This window comes from Equus asinus, chromosome 13, assembly GCF_041296235.1.
Source record: "Equus asinus isolate D_3611 breed Donkey chromosome 13, EquAss-T2T_v2, whole genome shotgun sequence".
NCBI lineage: Eukaryota > Metazoa > Chordata > Mammalia > Perissodactyla > Equidae > Equus > Equus asinus.
This window is the reverse complement of record NC_091802.1, coordinates 45,113,496-45,132,918: the sequence shown is the minus strand read 5'-3', so window position 1 is coordinate 45,132,918 and position 19,423 is coordinate 45,113,496. Positions and strand designations below refer to the sequence as shown.

Below are 19,423 nucleotides of genomic sequence, written 5' to 3'. Positions count from 1 at the left end.
CCAGACCAAGAACAGTCAGGCCATGGAGGAGTGGAGGGCCTCCTTCTGTCCCTGGTGCCCCCACTAGGCTATCTGTAAGCCTCTCCTAGGGCAGCCCTTTCCCCCTCAGTCCCAACCTTCTCCGCTTGGGTCTCCCACATCTAACTGACCCATTCTCTTTGGTACTTTGAATATGACGTAAATACTATAAAATATTAAAATGAACTGAAATTCCTGCCTCACCCCCTAATTCATACTGCTGTTTGTATATGTCTGTTTGTACCTGATCTCTCTCTCCCCCTAATCTCTCTGTATCATTTTTCTCCAATTTCTCTCTCAAATTTTGTTGGCAGGAGTAAAGGAAACAATGTTGTAGACAATAAAAAGGAGCCACTTTTATATTACGTACTCAGGTGTGCTGTGCTTTAGAATGAGACAGATTCACCTTTCTTATCAAGCTTTTTTAAAGGCTGATATTAAGTGAACATCTGGGTGGATTACCTCAGCTGGTTAGAAGCCCCATGCAAATGAAGCCAATCTGCGTCACAGATTTGATCACCATAGAAGCCAGTTATAATCTCTGTTCTATTGGCCACCCAATACACCCATAAACCAGTCCCAAACAATCTGTAAATGACTTCAGTCCGTCTGTCACAAGAGAGGTTAAGCCCCAGTGATTATAGCCCAGCAAAAACCTATCCCCAGTGCCCCAGGAACAACTCAGACTGCCTATTTGCCTCAGAGAGTGTGTCTGCAGATAAAGACTACATTAACGTTAGTTCAAATTCCAGCTGGGGAAGTACCCCAGGAGACGTCTTTGGGGCAAGGAGAAACCAGTTTGAGATTATCAGTAGGCCTCAAGATTTTCCTGAATTTTGAAATGAGAAGGACAACTCAGTATCCTGCAGGGAGAAGGACTTAAAATCATAATCCCCAATCTGTAGGCTGGAATCTCTATGGCAGTGCTATCCAATATATATCTGTGCTGTCCAACGTGGCAGCCGCCAGCCACGTATAGCTCCTGAGTGACAAAGGAATTGAATTTTTAACTCTAAATGTAATTAAATTTAAATGAAAATTTACTTAAATTTTAATTAGATTTGATTAATTTAAATTTAAATAGCCACACGTGGCTAATGGCTACTATATTGGACAGCATAGATCTAAAATCCAAAAAGTAATAATAGGACCAACAGTGATAACAAAATAGTGCTGACATTTAATATAAGAGCTTAATATTTTCCAGCCATTGTTCCAAGTGTATTGGCTCATTAAATGTGCTCCAATCTCTTGCATATGTACTACTACTTTCCAAGTCTTTTGCGATGAAAAGATAATTCATGTAAAATAACTATTACTAACTTTACTATATATTCTGACATCATGTATTTTCCAAATCTGTAAATACTAAAAATTCAATTACCATCAGTCAGTGATTTTTTTTTTACCTTAAAAAGGGATTAGTCATAACCTCGAAAAGATTAGAAACCAGTGACTTAAAATATTAGCAGAAGAGCAGATGAAAGAAAGGAACTATCTTCACCTTCAAGTTTCCTTACTCCTTCCCACACTATTCTAGGAGAGAAGCCCCTGAAAGCAGAGCCCATTTCTGCTTCCTTGTATCCCAGGACTAAGGACATAGAGAGATGAGACCAATTAAAGAGAACCTCATTTCTGTCTTCCGCCACTGGAATGGAACACCATCCACTCAGCTCTGTTCCCTGGGCCTTCCTGTGCCCACCTCAAGCCCTGGCCTACGTTTCCAGAGGCTGCAGATGTGTGAGTGTGGGTACCAGGACAGGAGGGGTGTGGAGTTTTCTCACCTGAGCACAACTCCCCCTTGTAGCGGACACAGGAGAAGTCATCACACTCGCAGTACTTGCCCGTGATCTTGCCAAAGTCACTGGTGTGGCAGACGCACTGGCCACAGAGGCACTCGCCCCGCTGGCTGCAGATGGGCTGGCCCTCCCGAGGGCTGCACTCGTCCTGCTGGGAGGGGCGGTAGTCCTCTTCTGAGCACTCGCACTGGGACCCGAGCCAGCCAGGCCCACAGCGGCACACCCCACACTCAAAGGTCCCGTTGCCATTGTTGCAGCGGTGGCTGTAAGGCTCAGCCCAGGCCTGGCAGGCACAGTCGCAGTCAAAGGTGACCTGGACAGTGAGGCTGTCTTTGAAGCCCACAGGCTTGATGGTGAAGGACTTCTCCTTCTCCTGAGGGCAGCCACGTACCTTAGCCTCAATGCTGAAGCTCACCTGGATGAAAAGTAAGATCGCATTCAGACACAGGTGCATACTGTTAACACTCCAGCCCTGGAGGGAAAGAAGCTAGCTGTTCCCTGCCCTGCCCAGGAATACGAAAACGGGGTGTCTTCTCCTCCAGCTATCTGCAGTTCCTCAGCCTTCCCACTATCAAGATCTGCAAAGCAAAACAAGAGCCCAGGGATAGCTTTGCAGTAGTGACATTACCTGGCTGGGTGCAGAGACATGGGTTACAGTCACGAGATAGGTTTTTTTTTTTTTTTATTCCACATGTGAAATAAAGCAGCTCAAGCAGAACAGAACCTGTGACTTGTGAACACTCTGCTCTGGCCAACTAAACTAGCTGGACTGATTACATAATATCAGCAAGACACACAAAGCACTATTTTGCACCACATAATGCCACACAGTTGGCAACCACAGGCTCAGGATCTACTGTTCAATTTCCACATAACATTTCATCACTTGTGCAGTCAAACACATTTCAGGCCAATATTTCTTTTTTTTTTTTTTTTTTTTTTTATTAATGTTATGATAGATTACAACCTTTTGAAATTTCAGTTGTACATTTTTGTTAGTCATATTGTGGGTACACCACTTCCCCCTCCGTACCCTCCCCCCACCCCCCCTTTTCCCTGGTAACCACCGATCAGATCTCCTTCTCAATATACTAATTTCCACCTATGAGTGGAGTCATATAGAGTTCGTCTTTCTCTGACTGACTTATTTCGCTTAACATAATGCCAGGCCAATATTTCTTACATGGGGTGTGTGCACATATGCCTAGAATATAGACAGAAAGCTAGATGGACAGATGGATGGAGACAGATATAGATATAGATGATATAGATATACATATCCCCCTCTTTTCCTCCTTCCCCCTTCATCAACCCCTCTCCCCTTAGGCAGAAGCAGAACCAACCACTAAGGAAGGAAAGCCACAGTGGAACTAAAGGGGCAAAGTGAACATTTGCATTCTGAAATTCCACGAGGGTGCCTATTTTCGCCTGTTCCATTTGCTGTTGAATCTTCAGCAGCTAGAACAATGCCTGGCACAAAGTCAGTGCTCAATAAATATTTATAGATGACACTACCATTTTACATTATGGAGGAAAGAAAGGCATTACCTTGAGGGAGGTTGGAGACTGATTAGGAGCTAAAGGTAAGAAGTATTTTCATTTGCAATCAACTGTGCATAAACAAACAGAGGTAACCTAAATGAAAGTTTTTAAAAATCCTGATGGTGACGTTCTCTTAACAGATAGAGAAGGTTTAGTCAATAGAAGCCTCAGAGGGAAACACTGGCAGCTCCATCGCATCTAACTTGTAATGCGCTTCAGGAAGAAGGTCCAGGGAAGGAAGGGGAGGGGTACCCAAAGACGCTCTGGGGCACAGGCCAGGGTCAGAGCTGCAGCTTCAGCCCCTGCCCAGCCCACCTCACCGTGTCTCCAATCTTGAGTCCAACACAAGACTTGAGGCCTGGGATGACCTCGTTGTTGAGACAGGTGGCGTTGAAGGATAGAGACAACTCCTCAGGGAGGTCACGTACTTCCAGCTCTACTTTAGAGCGGATTTTCTGAGTAGAAAAGGGCAAAAGAAGGTAAGGAAATGGGTAGGAGCCAATTCCATCCCCAGCAAAATCCACCAGGTGGCCTTGGACTCACCCCTGGCAGTGCCTGATGCTGAGGTTCACTTAGAAGCTGCCAGAGCACCCCAGCAGCCTGTTTCCTGCTATATTTCCTGCCCAGGACCTGCTCCCTCTCTCTGTCCCCACTTGTGTCTGAGTCTGGGTAAAACGTAAACCAGCTACACCCTCCTGCAGGCCTCAGGGAAGTGCAAAAGAGGAGTGCTAATGCAGGTCACCTTGGGCAGAAGCACTTTCTACCTAAGTTTTAATTAACCTCTCCTTCCCTGAAGTTCAGCTCCCTCTTTCCTCTATTGTTGGAGCCCAGCTCTCCTTCAGCCTGCCCCCACCCCCTAATTTCATGGCTCTGCTCCTTCCTCATCACCATCCCCATCCCCCCTTTCCTTCCACTTTCTCTAAGCTCTTCATTCATTGTTCATAACGCTCCCTAGCATTCTTTTCTGAGCCATTTCTTTCTCAGAAGGCAGCATTCCTCACAGTGCTGGCCATTACCTGGCCTCAGGAAGAACGAGAAGAAGGCAGTGAAGGCTGCGCGGTGGACTAGCAGCCAGGACTCCCAAATCTGAGCCCTCCGGGTAATGCCAAGTGAGGTGGACTCTTAGCAGGCCCATTCCCAGTGCAAGACACTTACTCCATAAGCATCAACAATGAGCTGGAGGACATTGCTAGAATCGGTAGACAGAACTCCCACTGTGGTCCCGGGGATGAGCTCACTGTAGTTCTAGAAAAGAAGATAAAGATGTCCAGGGCTGACTGAATCAAGGTGATGGTCTCCAAAAGCCCTCCCCAAAGCAGACTGTGGGTCTTGAAATGAAGATTGAGGGAAGGATAGGAAATTTTACTTGTCACTGCCAGGAATAAACCTAGCAGTTTTTCAGCCCTGAGCAAAATTATAGAGAACCTCTCACATCCCTCACCCCACTGAATTACTCCCCTCCACCACTGCTAACATCAACACATCCATCCTGCTAGGTTCAAGGAGGAGAGAGGCCACAGAGAGGAATCATTGGCTCCAAGGAACAGGTCAGAGGAGGGTCTTTCCTGGTGGGAGACCATGGCCAGTGCTAGTGTGGACTGGTTGCCTGAGACAGGTCCCCTGTCACAAGGCCCATCCCACTCCAGGAAGCCCTAAAGGCATAGTCACCTGGTAGAGATTGACGACATTTTCAGTCACTGCAAAGATCAAATTGATGTTTTTCTGGGATAGCTTCTCGGTCATCAGCCCCAGAGAGGGATAATCCTGTAAAAAGTGAGGATGTGGAGGTTAGTTAAGAAGTCTATCCAGATACATCACTGGATTTGAAACCATAGAACTTGCTGATTTGGGCTGTAGCCCAGACAGTGTTGGTGCTCAAACCTTTTCACCCTATGACCAACATGAGGCCAGGGGGTAAGTCGCAGCACAAAGCTAGTTGTGAACTCCAGGGATAGATGAAGAGGTAGAGGCTGGTGGTATCAAAACTAAGTATCTCTTTCTTCCCACATGAATTCAATGCATTCATACCATGGAGCAGTTTCCATGGGCCAGGTAATGTTAGGCTTCACTGTTTCGAAGCTTTCTCCTGTTATGGAGCTTCTGACAGATGCCTTGGCTTGGTACCTGCAATCCTCTGTCTTGTGCTCTCAACCTTCCTTTCCAATCATCATTCACCTCTCTCCCTCCTCCACTTACCACTGACCTGGCACACTCTCTTTCTCCCATCTGGAGTGGCCTTCTTTTTCATAATCTTCCTCCTTCCTTAAGGCCCAGCTCAGTTCCCACCCTCTCCATGAGGACTTCTTTGACCAGCCCAGCTTATGATGAGCTTTCCTCCTTTGAATACATAAAGCCCTTATTGACTCTGCCATCCATTTAGCGCTAATCATCCATCTTGTGTTATTGGTAACATATCTCCTCAACTAAACCAAAATCTCCCTAAGGGTAACACTTTATATAATCTCTGTTTCTCCCTCAGCAAGATGCCTTGCATAGAGTAGGTGTCAGTGATTACTGATTCACCCATTGCCTGGTAGTGCTTCACTTGGCTATGGTTGACACCAAGGAACTCAAGCCACAATAGAGATGTTGGTGAATTGTGAACGTGTCCCTGTGACCCAAGACCCTGCAGGGAGCTCATAAGATCATCTAACTCAGGCTCCTGACTCTACACAGGTGTACCTTTAAGCCACCCGGATGACATAGTTGCTATATTGTCTGTAAGAGATGAAGAGTTCACACCTCCCCCAGATACCCAGAGCATCAGCATTCTGAGGGTCTCATTTTCTTTACAGCTTATGGCAATTTCTCCTGTTTCAATTTAAACTCTTGTTCTTATTTAACCTTCTACGGCCATAGACAACACCTTACAAGAAGTCTCCTCATGTATCAGCTAGATCATCCTTTAGCCTTCTGTCTTTCAAGCTTAATGACTCTGAGCCCTTTAACCTTTCCTCACAGGACCAGCTCTCCATGCTTTTGATGATCTTTGTCTCTTTTTCCTCTATCTTCTTCCAATAACCACAAGTAAGCATGGTATTCCAAAAAGGGGCTAATCATGCACAGTAGACAGGAAGGCCTGCTCTCCAGCTGGACCTGCAAAAGTCCTTTGAGTCCATTCTGGATGCCATGATGCTGCCGTACTAGAGGCAGTGGAGGTAGTGATAACACTAACCATATCCAGGACCATTTCTAACGGTTGTACAGGTTGTACCCCAGATGAAGGTGTCCAGTTGTTGGCGGGGGGGGGGGGGGGGTGGTGAGGGCAGGCTGACATGAGCCCTGAACCCTGCCCAGAGGAAGGACTGCCATTTACATATTCACACAAAGACTGTGGGTTAGGGCAGCCCTGGCCATAGTGAATAGGGACCATCAGTGGTGTGGTACAAAGAATCTCACCATGGTAGTAGAGGCAGAGTAATGGTTGTCACTGCCAATGTGACACTGCCCATCATTGGGCTGGACAATGCCTGCCAGTCTTCCATCCAGTGCTATATGGGTCTTGGCATCAGTGGTAAACACCAGCAAGTGGGATGCATCATTCCTCCAGCCAATCTTCTTCTGTAAAAAAGTAATAAGGCAAAAGACAGAAAGCAACTTTAGCCAGGTAGTTGGTAGAAAACAAAGACTCAAGGACCTCCCTGTCTGAAGGGCTGAAGAAGTCATCTTGGAGAAGGGCCTCAGTCCCAGTCCTTGGAACACAAACTGGAACTTTCCAACTCAGGGGTTTCTGTTCTCTTAGGAAAAGTCTCAGAGCTGATTAGTTCAAGCAGCTGAAAGACACCTACTTCAACTTCAAATATAACTTTTCCAGTGATAACCACATGGCCCATCTAGAAACCCACCTGCGTTTGCAGAGCTGGGCTGGGCTAGAAGAAATCCCATCTGAATATCTGCCCACTTTGCTGAGGTTAAGTTAACTCAGGCTTGACTCTGATCCACTTCCAGATAAGGTGGGAAAATGTTCTCCCCAGGAAACATCTGGGACCACTGAGGTTCAAAAAAATGTCAACTCTGGCCAGGGAGCAGACAGAAGCAGAGGCTGCATATCAGGAGCAACTCACTGCTCACGCTGTGTGAAGCTCTGCTTAGTTCCTAGCTCTTGTTTCACACAGAAATCCCCACAGTTGAGCCACTTCCTTCCCCCTTTTGATCTGTGCCAACCACACCTGACACTCCGTGCCCTCCAAACTCACATCACAGACTGTAGCCTGCATGATTGCATCAAAGCCACCCTCTGGGGCATCTCGGTTCCGCGACACGCTCTGCTTCTTCACCTCCTCATTGAAGCGGGTCACCTGGTCTGTTAGTGTCAGCACATGTTTGTAGCCAAACATGGGCAAACACACGTTCTTCATACTGGGGAGGAAGGGAGATAATTTACGCACACACCTTGATGGAAAAGGAAGCATGGGGAGTGGGAGGGAGCGAGAGGGGGAAAAATATGGGCAGTGGTATGCCCAGGCCAGTTCTACACAATCACAATTACCCAGACAGTTCAGACTCCAAACCCCTCAAATTGCCTCTCAAATTACCTGAGGCATCACATTGCCGTCCAGCTAGCCTAGAGGCTAAGAGAGTGAGCTGTGGAACCAAATTGCCTGGGTTCAAATCCTAGCTCATCCACTCACTAGTCATGGGACCCTAGACAAGCTTCTCTATACCTAACCTGTAAAAATGGGGGCAAGTGATGGCACAATAGCACATATCGCATAGGAGTTGTTGTGAGGCTTAAATGAGTTAATACACGCCAAGTGCTTCGATCAGAGTGAGGCTCTATTGTTGCTCTCACCTTACACTTAACACTTCTCTAAAGTAACATTAATACAACAAAAAAGCAAAAGTTCAACAATAACTTAATGTCCCTGAACCATCAATAAATTGATAGATCTGTGCCAAACAGGAGCATTTTGGTCCCCAGCCCAATGGTTTGTTTGTTTAATTGATGGCTGACATCTTTATTGGAGAAACTTACAACCCAAACAGAAGGTTAAAAAGGCACATCACATAACTTTGAAAACTAAAAAGTAAATTCATACCTCGTCAGGCTCAGTGACCCTCATTTTAGATTATTATAACCCATGGATTTGCACAGTCTCCACCAATTAAATAAAGCCATTCAATTGTAAGTCCAAGTGTCAACAGAGGCACACATATCAATTTACAGAATATTAGAAGGTTCAATAAATATCATTTCCACTCTTTTACATTCCTTTAGGACTTAATTCCTTGCATTTTAATCCTATAGGACTCATACTCTTGATGATGAGGAGGACAATGATGACAGTAACAATGGAATCAATCCTTCTGAAATCATAATTCCTCTATTTCCTTATGCATAAATTTTGCTCTACTTTTGATCTCATTTCCTCCCATTCTCTTGTCTCCTATTTATTTGTGACCAAGACCAAGGAAATGATTAATTTTCTTTCTAGGTCTCCAAACAGCCTTGGACTCTATTGACACAACATTCCAGATCAACGGGCTAGCATACTTGCCAGACAGGAAGACCAAGGTAGAGAGCGATATGATTTGGCCAGAAGGAAGCCAACAAAGCTATCCTAGAGCTAGAAATAGGAACCAAGACTTGGACCTGCCTGGGGTAAAGGGGAGGGATGCTGCCCTAGGCTTCTAAAGGAGGGACTTACTCATAACAGGGGTTTTTAAGGGCCTCTGGTGGGGAGATAAACATGTATGGTGACACAGGCTTGTCCACAAAGGCCCCAAAGCCAATCCGCAGGTTACTGGTGAGTTTCCGCATCTGGGAGGCCAGCTTGGTACCCAGGTTCTGGATGCTCCCCAGATCATCCTTCATGGAGTAAGACAGGTCCATCAAGTAGTAGATGTCCACGGGGTAATCCTCCACCTGCCGGACTTGCACGGAGAAATTCTTCGAATCATCTGGAAGGCAGAAAGATATTAGTTTTTCCTGCCTTCTCCCTCTAAGATTAATAAATGGATTTGGACACAGTTGGGATTAAGTAACTTCTTGATGAGACCAAACTTGAAAGCCCTGGTCCCTTCTCCTCTCCCCTTGAAATTCTATTCCTCTTCTAATCTCTCGACCCTCGTATTTTTAACATCTTCTTTTCCATTCTAAAATTCTCCAACCTCTCTAAACACCCATCCATCTAATCCTCTGGGTCCCAAGGGTCTGACACTACCCTGAGCCACAGGCTTTGGCAGTTACTACACTTCAGACTCTGTAAAAGGTAGGAACTATGTCCCACCCTTCTCTGAATCCCATAGCACCCAATACATGCCTTACACGTAGAAGGTACATTCTTTAATTCTTCTTGATATAATCAGAGTCAAAATCAGTGCTTCAAAAAGCCTCTGTCTTAGCCTAATCTTTTATCCCTCTGAAGGTCTCCTGTTCCTATTTTCTCTGCCCCCATGCCCCTGTCTCAACCTCACATGAAAAGGGGGCTTACAAACTGCTTTCTCATCTTATATCTCATTTGAGCCTCAACACAAAGTTATAAGCTAGGTAAAACAGGCATTAAGGGAAAGAAGAAACAAAAATATTTTGAGTATATACTATACTAGGTTAAGCAACTTCCTCAAGGTCAAATAGCTAATATATGGTAGTCAAGATTCAAATTCAGATCTTCTGACTTCAAGTCCCAACATCTTCCACTTTCTTCCATTCTCCTGCCCACACCTCCCCCAACATCTTTCTCTTCCCACCCCATTTCCATTGTGAGCTACTTCCCCAAGGCTTCCTACTCAGACCTCCACCTTATGCCCTGTGCCCATCTGTCTGGAGCCTCTCCCTGCGATGAGCCCATCCCTACCTGGCCGTAGCCGGAGTGCAATCCTCTGGGGACTGACTTGAGTAATCTGGGAGCTGTCTCCAGAGCCCTTGTCGCTGAGGGGCCTGGCCTCCAGGATGATGGCCTCACTGACGGGGAACTCGATGGACTCCAGCGCACAGTTATCCTTCAGCAGATTCTCCTTCAGGTTACAGCGGGGTGAGCCCAGAGGCAGGGCCTGTAAGGCAGGAGCCCATGGGAAGCCCTGTGATTGGAGCTATGGTGGCTCTCTGCCTCCCATAGACTCTGCCACTTCCCAATGGCCTAGAGCTCACCCAGCACTTTGGAGCTAAACCAGCAGAAATGAACTCGTGTGGTCCTTCCTAAGATAGTCCTTAGGCCCAGTGTACAGAAGGGGGAAACTGAGGCATGAGAAAGGTTGGGTGAGTGCCTGTTTGTGGATTGGTAGCTAGGAAGAGGGCTAGTACAGTAAAATGCCTATTAGACCAGCATTTTTCCAACTGTGAAATGCATCCCACTTATGGGTCCCAAATTCAATTTAGGCCTCAACCACCATTTTATTAAATAAAATGCAATAGAATAGACTAGAGAGTATCAAAGCAGGGCCGGCCCGGTGACATGGTGGTTAAGTTCACGTGCTCCGCCTCAGCGGCCTGGGGTTCACTAGTTGGGATCCTGGGTGCAGACCTATACAGGGCTCATCAAGCCATGCTGAGGCAGCATCCCACATAGAGGAATTACAAGGACTTGCAACTAGGCCATACAACTATGTACTAGGGTTTGCGGAAGAAAAAAAATAAAAGAAAGTATCAAAGCATATAAATAGTAAAAGTAAATATTGTTTTGTAAACTTTTATGTATTGGGGAGTGGGGTATAATATGTATAATAAAAAACGATGTACAAGTATTTCTTTCTGTAGTTCAGGGACAAAACAGTTTGGAAGCTGCTATGTTAAGACTGCCCAGGATGTGAAATCCATGAGGGCAGGTACTGTATGTGTCTTGTTCCCTCTCTGTTCCCAGCACCCAACCCAGCACCTACCACAAAGGCGATGGAGAAAGAGGATGCGGAGGCAGCCAAGAATAGAGTAGAGGCTAAGAGCACAGGAGTAGATTCGCTGAGACGACATCTCAGCATCGCCACTTACTAGCTGGCTACTGGGGCAAGTCATCTAAACTCTCCACACCTATTTTCCTCAGCTACAACGTGGAGATAAGAACAGCCCCACCCTCACAGGGAGGTTATGCAGGACTGAATAAGACAGTGCTCATACAGCATGTAGCACGGTGCCTGCCATAAGGTAAGTATGCATCTTTTTTTTTTTTTTTTTTGAGGAAGATTAGCCCTGAGCTAACATCCACTGCCAATCCTCCTCTTTTTGGAAGATTGGAGCTAACATCCATGCCCATCTTCCTCTACCTTTTTTTTACATGTGGGACACCTGCCACAGCATGGCTTGATAAGCGGTGCAGAGGTCCCCGCCCAGGATCCAAACCAGCAAACCCTGGGCCACCAAAGCAGAGCAGGTGAGAACTTATGCCACTGGGCCAGCCCCGTAAGTACTCATTACATGTCAGCTATTATTATGAGATGCTCTATAAATAGTTCCTGAATAAATTAATGATATATAAACTCCACAAGCGTGGGCGAATCCCATGATGCCAGGCCACTGACCAGAGCCTACTCTGTCACTTTAAGCTTCCTCCCTCACCCTGGACAAAAGAGAAACCCAGCAGCCTTCCAAAAACCCTGGCATGTATCCTCTGGCCCTCTGGGGCTCTGTGTGTCTTTACATCTGAGTATTGAATGGGCGGCATGCTGCACCGGAAATCAGAGAACAGGTTCAATCCGAGGTCTGCCACTAACCAGCCATGTGACCTCAGATAAGTCATTTCACTCCTTTGAGCCTCAGCTTCCTCACCTGTTCAATAAGGGGGTTACACGACATGGTGTTTTCAGTCCCTTCCTGCTCTGACATTCAGCAAATTTAGCCAGCACTGTGTGGGCGTAAGTCCACAAAGGCTCCTTGCCAAGGTTGAGGGACTGGCTGGATAGCTGGAAAACCCCTCCCTGGACCTATTTCACAATATCTAGGCCCTCAGAACCTCAATGCTCCCATCCCCACCCATCCCCTCTTACAACCACTTCCAGAAGTCAGTTGAGTAAGCCATACCAATATCCCAGAAGAACCATTTACTGAGCATTGACTGCACATCCAGCACCATGATAAGCACTTTACATGGATTATTGCAATCCCGCTGACAGCAGTTCTGTAATGCTGGAACTATTACCACTTTACAAGTGACGAACCTGAGGCTTGGAGGCTTCACAGATGAGGGACTCAATCTTACAGTTAAGAAATCTGAGGCTTGGAGACATTAGGTAACTTTCCCAAAGTCACGGGGCTAGGAAGTGGCAGAAGTGAGATGATAATTAGATTGTCTGACTGTAACTATTCTCATAAGATGATAAGTTGTATGACATGCTGTATAGAGCAAGAAGCAAGCAGAGAAGCAGGAGTGTGGAAGCAATAGTCCCAAGAAGAGCTATACCCGAGAATGCCCCAGATAGGGAAGAGGGTGAAAGATGGGGCTGTGGGAGGTGTGGGAAGGATAATGTTCTACCTCCTCAGCCCCGTCAGGTGACAGGGAGCCATATTTCCAGAAGAGGGATTGGGTCACAAGGAGCCATCCATATGCAAAAATTCAGGACTCTGTAACCTAAAACCCCTCCCAATGCTCCAAATCTCTCTCCCTCTCCTGTGCAGCCCTCCTCTGATAGGCTGAAGGGATTCTCCACATGGATGGAGGACATGAACAACACCAACAGCTAAAGACTGAATGTCTGCATCCCCCCAGAATTCATATGTTAAACCCTAATGCCTAAGGTGATGGTATTGGGACATGGGGCCTGGGAAGGTGATTAGGTCATGAGGTGGAGCCTTCACAAATGGGATTAGTGCCCTTATAAAAGAGGCTCCAGAGAGTTCGCTGGCCCCTTCTGCCATGTGAGAACACAGTGAAAAGATGGCCATCTAGGACACTGAATTTGCTGGTACCTTGATCTTGGGTTTCCCAGCCTCCAGAACTGTATGAAATAAATGTTTCTTGTTAAAGCCACTCAGTCTATGGTATTTTTGTTACAGCAGCTTAAAGAGACTAAGACAAATGGCATGAAGCCCACCCTGGCCCAGGCAAAAAGTGGAAAAAGCTTCTGGAAGCTAGCAGCTTCTTTCTTTCTCTCTCAGCTTCATAGGTATGAAGTAAAGAAATGACATCAGCAATGGGAAACAATGCATAAGACTTAAACTTCCTGGCTCAAAGATTCCAACAGGGACATGACACATCCTCCAAGTCTCTAGAGATGAAATCTCCTCCCCACACCCAGCTTTGGCTGAGGACAGAATGGCTGAGGGAAGGACTCAGGAGCACTTCACGTTTTTGTTCCCAAACTCCTCTTGCTGCCCCTGCCCATCTCACGCAACCCTTCTCCCTCAGGAAGAAGTCTCTTTCTTGCTCAAAAAACTCCCCACCATATCTCTGATTCCAGCTGCCCACAAAGATCCAGGGAGAAAACTTCCCAAAAAAGGCAATGATTGGATAGACCAAGAGGCACTGAGGAGCTGATCCTTTCCAGGACTAAGACAGATGGTATAGGAGAGAGGGAAGGGGGAGACCAAGAACCTGATGAGAACAGCAAAGCCATTGTGAATCTTCAGGCTGCATCAGAGAATGTTCTGGAGGGGGAGTTCCTGACCCCCATTTCCTAACATGACAGTGCTTATTAGAAGAAGGTTTGAAGTGCCAAGCCTTGCTGACAGTCCTTATGGTTTGTTATGAATTTCGTCAGATATATAAACACTAAGAAACAAAAACTGTCTCCTCTCCTCCCTTTGTGGTCACTGACATCAGAGGTCAGGAACATAACAGGCCTACTCCTCAGCCACGCTCTCCCTGAGAGCCTCTTGTCCTAGAAGGATACCAAGGCAGTGACCTCAACACACTCAGGCAACATTCCCTTTCTTAATAACCCAGGCCGAGGAGGTAGAAGGAATGTTTCTAGGTTACTCAGAGACAAAACTGGAAGGAGGGGGAGGAATATTAAAGCTCCAGTTCTTAGTGAAACCGGATGTTACACAAAAAAGGCAAAAATAACCAAGACCCAGGGGAAGATCACAGAAGTGGGAGGTTCCAGCCCACGTGCTGTATGAGCTGAATTCCCTCCCTCCCCCAGGAGAGTGACACATGCTATGAGTCCCACTCTCCATTAATCCCATTTTGGAAATTGGGAAAGTACAGCATGAATAACTGTCATCGTCCTACCTATCTCACAGGGTTGGTCAGGGGATAAAATAAGACTGTGTACGTGAAATGCTTTCAAAATATAAAAGGCTCAATATAAGTCAAACATACTCAAATCTTTTCGATATGATATAAAGAAATAAATGCAAATAGAAGGTGACTCTTTCCTACTGTTACCATTACAACCACTACTATTATTGCATATTCTGTCCCTGGTACCTATTTTTTTCCCCCAAGGAGTTACCATATGCCTCCAATCCAAATAAATTAACATTGTGTTCTCGAGCAACATCCAGTGAGGAGAAGAAATCACTTGAACATAGAGAGAGAGAATGTGGAGGGGACAGAAAAGAGTGGAAAAGGAAAGCATTTTAGTTTATGATTATTGGTCTTCACACCTCATTGTTTACAGGGGGAAGAGCACTTTTAATATTATATTTCTTTTGTTTTTACAATAACAAGTTGGAGCAAAACTCTTAAGATGAACATTTATCCTCCAGATTAAAAAAAAGAAGAAAGAAAGAAAAAACAGCAGAAAAATGAGAACGAAATTATGTTCTTGACTAAAAAGGAATTAAATAGTGGCCTAAACTTTTCCCCCACAGATATAGAGAAGAAAATGAGAAGTAAGTCCTATAGGAGTATTCTGCTTGGCTAGACCCAAACCCATTCTTCTTTCATCCTTGGATGTGAGGCTGAGTGTGAGCTTGTCCACCTTCTGATCTGCACTCAGGGCTATATAAGAATTCCTAGTATTTCCCTCCACCTTAGGGTTGCCCAAATTTAGCAAATGTTTGAGACATACTTATACTAAAAATTACATGTTGTTTAATTCAAATTTAACTGGGTGTCCTATATTTTATCTGGCAACCTTAACTCCACTTTCACCCACCACGACCCTAACAATCAGCGCCTTTGATTGGCAGTATTTGCCAAACTTGCTACCATAACAACCCATTTAGATGCTACAGGTCCAGGGTCCATCCTGGGAAACTTTATATTTAACAAGCACTGCAGATGATTCTCACCACTAGACAAATTTGGAAGGTTGTAGACTCAAACATGATGCCACTGAGTCCAAGACCACAAGTTGAAACTCTGTGTGAGACCAGCCTCTTTGCTAGATTCACAGTGCAGAGACAGCACACAACCCCAACCCATGTCAGTATCCAATCCCCCAAGAACACACCCTATGTAGATGGGCCCAAAACTCTGCACTCATCCACATTGGCTATGTTTTCCTATTACCGGGCCAAGTGCTTGCTATACACACCCAGAGCTGCTGTCCTCTAGGACCAAGGGAAAGCTGAGCCCAACCAGTTGTTTTTCCAGGCACTGCCAATCATGCCTGCAACAGCCAAGGTAGGGGAGGCAGAAGCAGAGGGCTCTCTGGGGTTGATTATTCAACAAATAACATACAAAATGGCCCAGATGGTTCATTTTTGGTTTTTTAAGTCAACAGCCAAGGCACTTTCAGCAGTTCAACTCGGCCTGTGCAGGGGAAGCTCTCAGGAAAAAATAGCAGTCATGTTCAGGTTACAGCCTGGGATTCCCACCACCCATTCTTCCCTGGTTGACACATTTGGCCCCACACTAGACTCCTCTGCTATCCCTCCTCTCCTCTTCCTCCCCTTCTCCCTCCTCTTCTCTCCTCCCCTCCTTCTATCTTCCTCTCCTCCTCCCCTCCTTGCTCAGAGATACGCTGTAGTCATTCACTAAACCATTGGCCTCCTCTACTTTCCTGTTTATATTCCATTCTCCTAGAGACTATCTTAGGAGAACTTCTACCTCCCCTCATAAGTTTTCTTTGGTCCTAGAGGCACCCATTTCCTCCCTGACTCCACCTCCCATTCCTAGGCTGGTCCTACCTTATGCTTTGATGCTACCCTGCACCTTCTCCCCCTGCCCTCCTCTGGTCTGCCCCGGGGAATAAAATTCACCATGGTCATCAATAAATATTCTACACTTGCAGCTCCAAAATCTGGTCATGTGACCTAGGGGATTTTTCTGGTCAGGCCTCAGCATACCTCAGTTATATGGCTTGTCCCTACACAGATCAAGAGAGGTAACAGAATATGTTTTCTTTTTCCGCAGACTCCTCTGGGCTATAGTTGCCTCCATTTTCTCTTGTTTTGGGTTAAAAAGGAGGAAGGGAGTGCATTCTTTGAGTGACACTAGGGCTTCTCCCCTGGCTACTCCTCTGCTCTACTAGCTTCAGGCCAACCAATCCAATGAGACACCCTACCCATCAGCTCTCCCTTCTAAGATTCAGTTGCAGAATTCCAACTTCCTTGTAAAGGAAGCTTAATGATATCATGATGGTGACCAAGGGAAGGAGGATATAGCAATGAGAAGGAAAGAGGCCACACCACACTTGAGCAGCCAGCTCAACCCAGAGGGGTGGAGAACCTGCGGGGGTGGAGGGGATGGACTCACTCATCCCCGTCCCCACCCCACCCCCCACTCCCAGCCGCAGGGAACGTTTCATTTGCTAAATGAAGTCAATGTGGCCCAGATGTTGAGCAGCTGCCTGTAGAAGCAGTTCCCCGTGCTGAACTGCACAGAGGCCAACGCAGTGTGTTGGGTCGGCCTCTGCCGTTCTGGCAGTCCTCCTGTCAAGGGATAAACACAGCCTTCCAGCTCCCACTGCCCATCCCCACCAGCCTGCCAGGGAGGTTGCCTTTTTAGGAAACTCAGCAGATTGGGAAGAGAAGAATACAGAGAGAATGAGAGGCTGGGTTAGAGCAGTCATAAAACTGCAGAGGGCAGGGACATGCTGTCATGACAGAGAGGGCGCCTCAGGTGGCTGAGACACAGCCAGGCCAGGAGTTCAGGTAACCACCTGAGGGGGGCAGGCCAATGACTCATCCTCAGACTCTATAATCACTGGAATCCCTCCAGCCACACACACCCCCCCAGCTCTTGCCAGCTCCAAATTCCCGTCTGGGCCACAAACATAGCCGTTCCCTCAGACACACTCATTCCCTAGGGCCCCAGACACAACAAACCCTCTGCCTAAACACGGCTAACCCTTTCCCGTCACCCTCCTATCCTCACCAGATTGGCCCAGCTCCTTTCCTCATTGACACCTGGGAGAGGGAAGGAAGGATGGAAAGAAGAGAAAGAGAGAAGAAAAGGTAGGGCTGTGGGGGCCCAAACATCAGAGAGGAAAAGGGAAGAGAAAAGACTCTCTGACTAAACATCCCCCACACAAGTACAAGATTCCTCTTTTATCTGCCTTTTAAAAACTCTGGGACGTTTGTAAGCCAGCATCCCCTGAGTACCTATAATCCTCTCCTGTCTGTCTTTTTGAGACCTGATGCCCTGCTTGCCTGGGATATTCCACACCAACAAAAAGCAAGCAAAGCGTGGTAAAGGGCAGCAATGGCTACACTGAGGCCAGAGGCCCAACAAAACTGGCTAGGGCTGGGGGCCATGTAGTAGACTCTGGACAGCATCCCCTGCAATACCCCCTGACCACTCACTTAGCCAGCCACCCGCGGGAAGGCTTCACCCTAGTTTTGCTCAGAAGGGACAAGGGGCTTGTATATTTAGGAAGGAGGAAATATTCCCATGGGCTCACTTCCGCACAAAAGCAGCAAAGTGTGGGAAGAAGTCAAGTCAAACGTCTGCTCCTTACCTCATCCGAGCACCAGGCACACATGGGACTCGCAGCCAGGCACTGCCGGCAGGAGCTCACACCTCGTGTGGTGCAGATGTTGGGCCCTGCAACAGAGAGACAAAGGCATTAGCATCTAATTTGGCTTGACAAAACGCCATTCAAATGTGAACAGTCTTTATACTGTCAAAAGACAGAGAAAAGTCTGGGAGGAGGAGGAGAGACAAGCAGAGGGACAAAAATAGTCTGGAGGAGCCCAGCCAGGAGGCAAACCACAGGCATTGCCTCGACAGAAGCTCCCATCCTCCCTGCTTCCCCTAGCTCAGCATTCCTGGCCTCAGCCAGGTAAACCTCCTCTCCCACAGCGCCCCCAGGAAGGCCTTTTCCAATCCAAGGAGCAGAATGAGGAAGACCCATTTCTCCCCATGACCCAGTTATCCTGACAGTTCCTTTATCCAATTTTCTAAAGTTGCCCCTTTGCCCCCAGCTGGTAAGACCGCAAATCTATTTTTGGAGAAATCATGCTGATCATTGGGGTGTTTTCCCAGTATCCCTGAAACTTCTTATCAAGCTGAATGTCTCAGTCTATTTTATGATAGTGTGACCGAGCTCTTTTCCAGTATCTGGACAAAAACATACCTAGAAAATGCAGATGTACACAAACACACACACACACACACAGAGTATCGTTAAGAAAAATTATTCAAAATTTGGAAATAGGCAAAGGGAATACTGGGTGTACTTCCAACGTAATGCGGAGTGTTGACTAGTAGATCCACCATGCTGAGAGATTATCTGATTTTCTAGGAGTGTGTACCTTTGTTTGACCTCTATTGATTAGGATATTTTACAACTCTGTAAGAGTAGAGGGTAACTTGTAGAAAACCAGTAACAACGGAAATGATTCTTCACGAGAATAATGTATATGATTCTTATCCAACAGCAACGCAAATGATTTCTGTCTGGTAGAAATGGGAACTCACAAAGGTTAGAGTTCATTGCCTTGTAGAACATTAACCAATTTTGACTCTAGGAGATAACTGATTACAGCCTTCCCATGACTGACCAACTAGAAATCTCCCTTCCTTGAACTCTCCTTTGAACTAATCTTAATATCTTATCAGTTTCCTCCTTAAGTAAGTTGAATAAAATCTTTGACATGTGTTCTTTTCATAGTTGTATGGGAATCATACTTTTAACTCTTTGAAAATGACACTTGTTAAGTATCCTGTTAAGTATCCATCTCAGGGCCTCAGTAGGGGCAGAGGGATCTAACAAAAAGGGTACACATACATTCAGTAGACAGTGGTTCTCACTGAGTCACCCACTAATAATGTGGCCTCGGTGAGTCATTTAACTCCTCTCAG

General features: G+C 46.3%; 1 protein-coding gene across 1 annotated transcript in view; it reads right to left on the bottom strand.

Moving 5' to 3' along the window:
• Positions 1 to 19,423, bottom strand: part of ITGB3 (integrin subunit beta 3) — a 48,842-nt gene that overhangs the window by 15,531 nt on the left and 13,888 nt on the right. The window contains exons 2-10 of the mRNA XM_044745011.2: positions 18,078 to 18,163; positions 10,157 to 10,352; positions 9,008 to 9,260; positions 7,556 to 7,718; positions 6,759 to 6,920; positions 5,028 to 5,123; positions 4,515 to 4,604; positions 3,680 to 3,814; positions 1,803 to 2,232 (exon numbers count right to left, since the gene is read on the bottom strand). Of these exons, the coding sequence (XP_044600946.1) occupies positions 1,803 to 2,232; positions 3,680 to 3,814; positions 4,515 to 4,604; positions 5,028 to 5,123; positions 6,759 to 6,920; positions 7,556 to 7,718; positions 9,008 to 9,260; positions 10,157 to 10,352; positions 18,078 to 18,163 (1,611 nt within the window). The remainder of the gene's footprint in view (positions 1 to 1,802; positions 2,233 to 3,679; positions 3,815 to 4,514; positions 4,605 to 5,027; positions 5,124 to 6,758; positions 6,921 to 7,555; positions 7,719 to 9,007; positions 9,261 to 10,156; positions 10,353 to 18,077; positions 18,164 to 19,423) is intronic.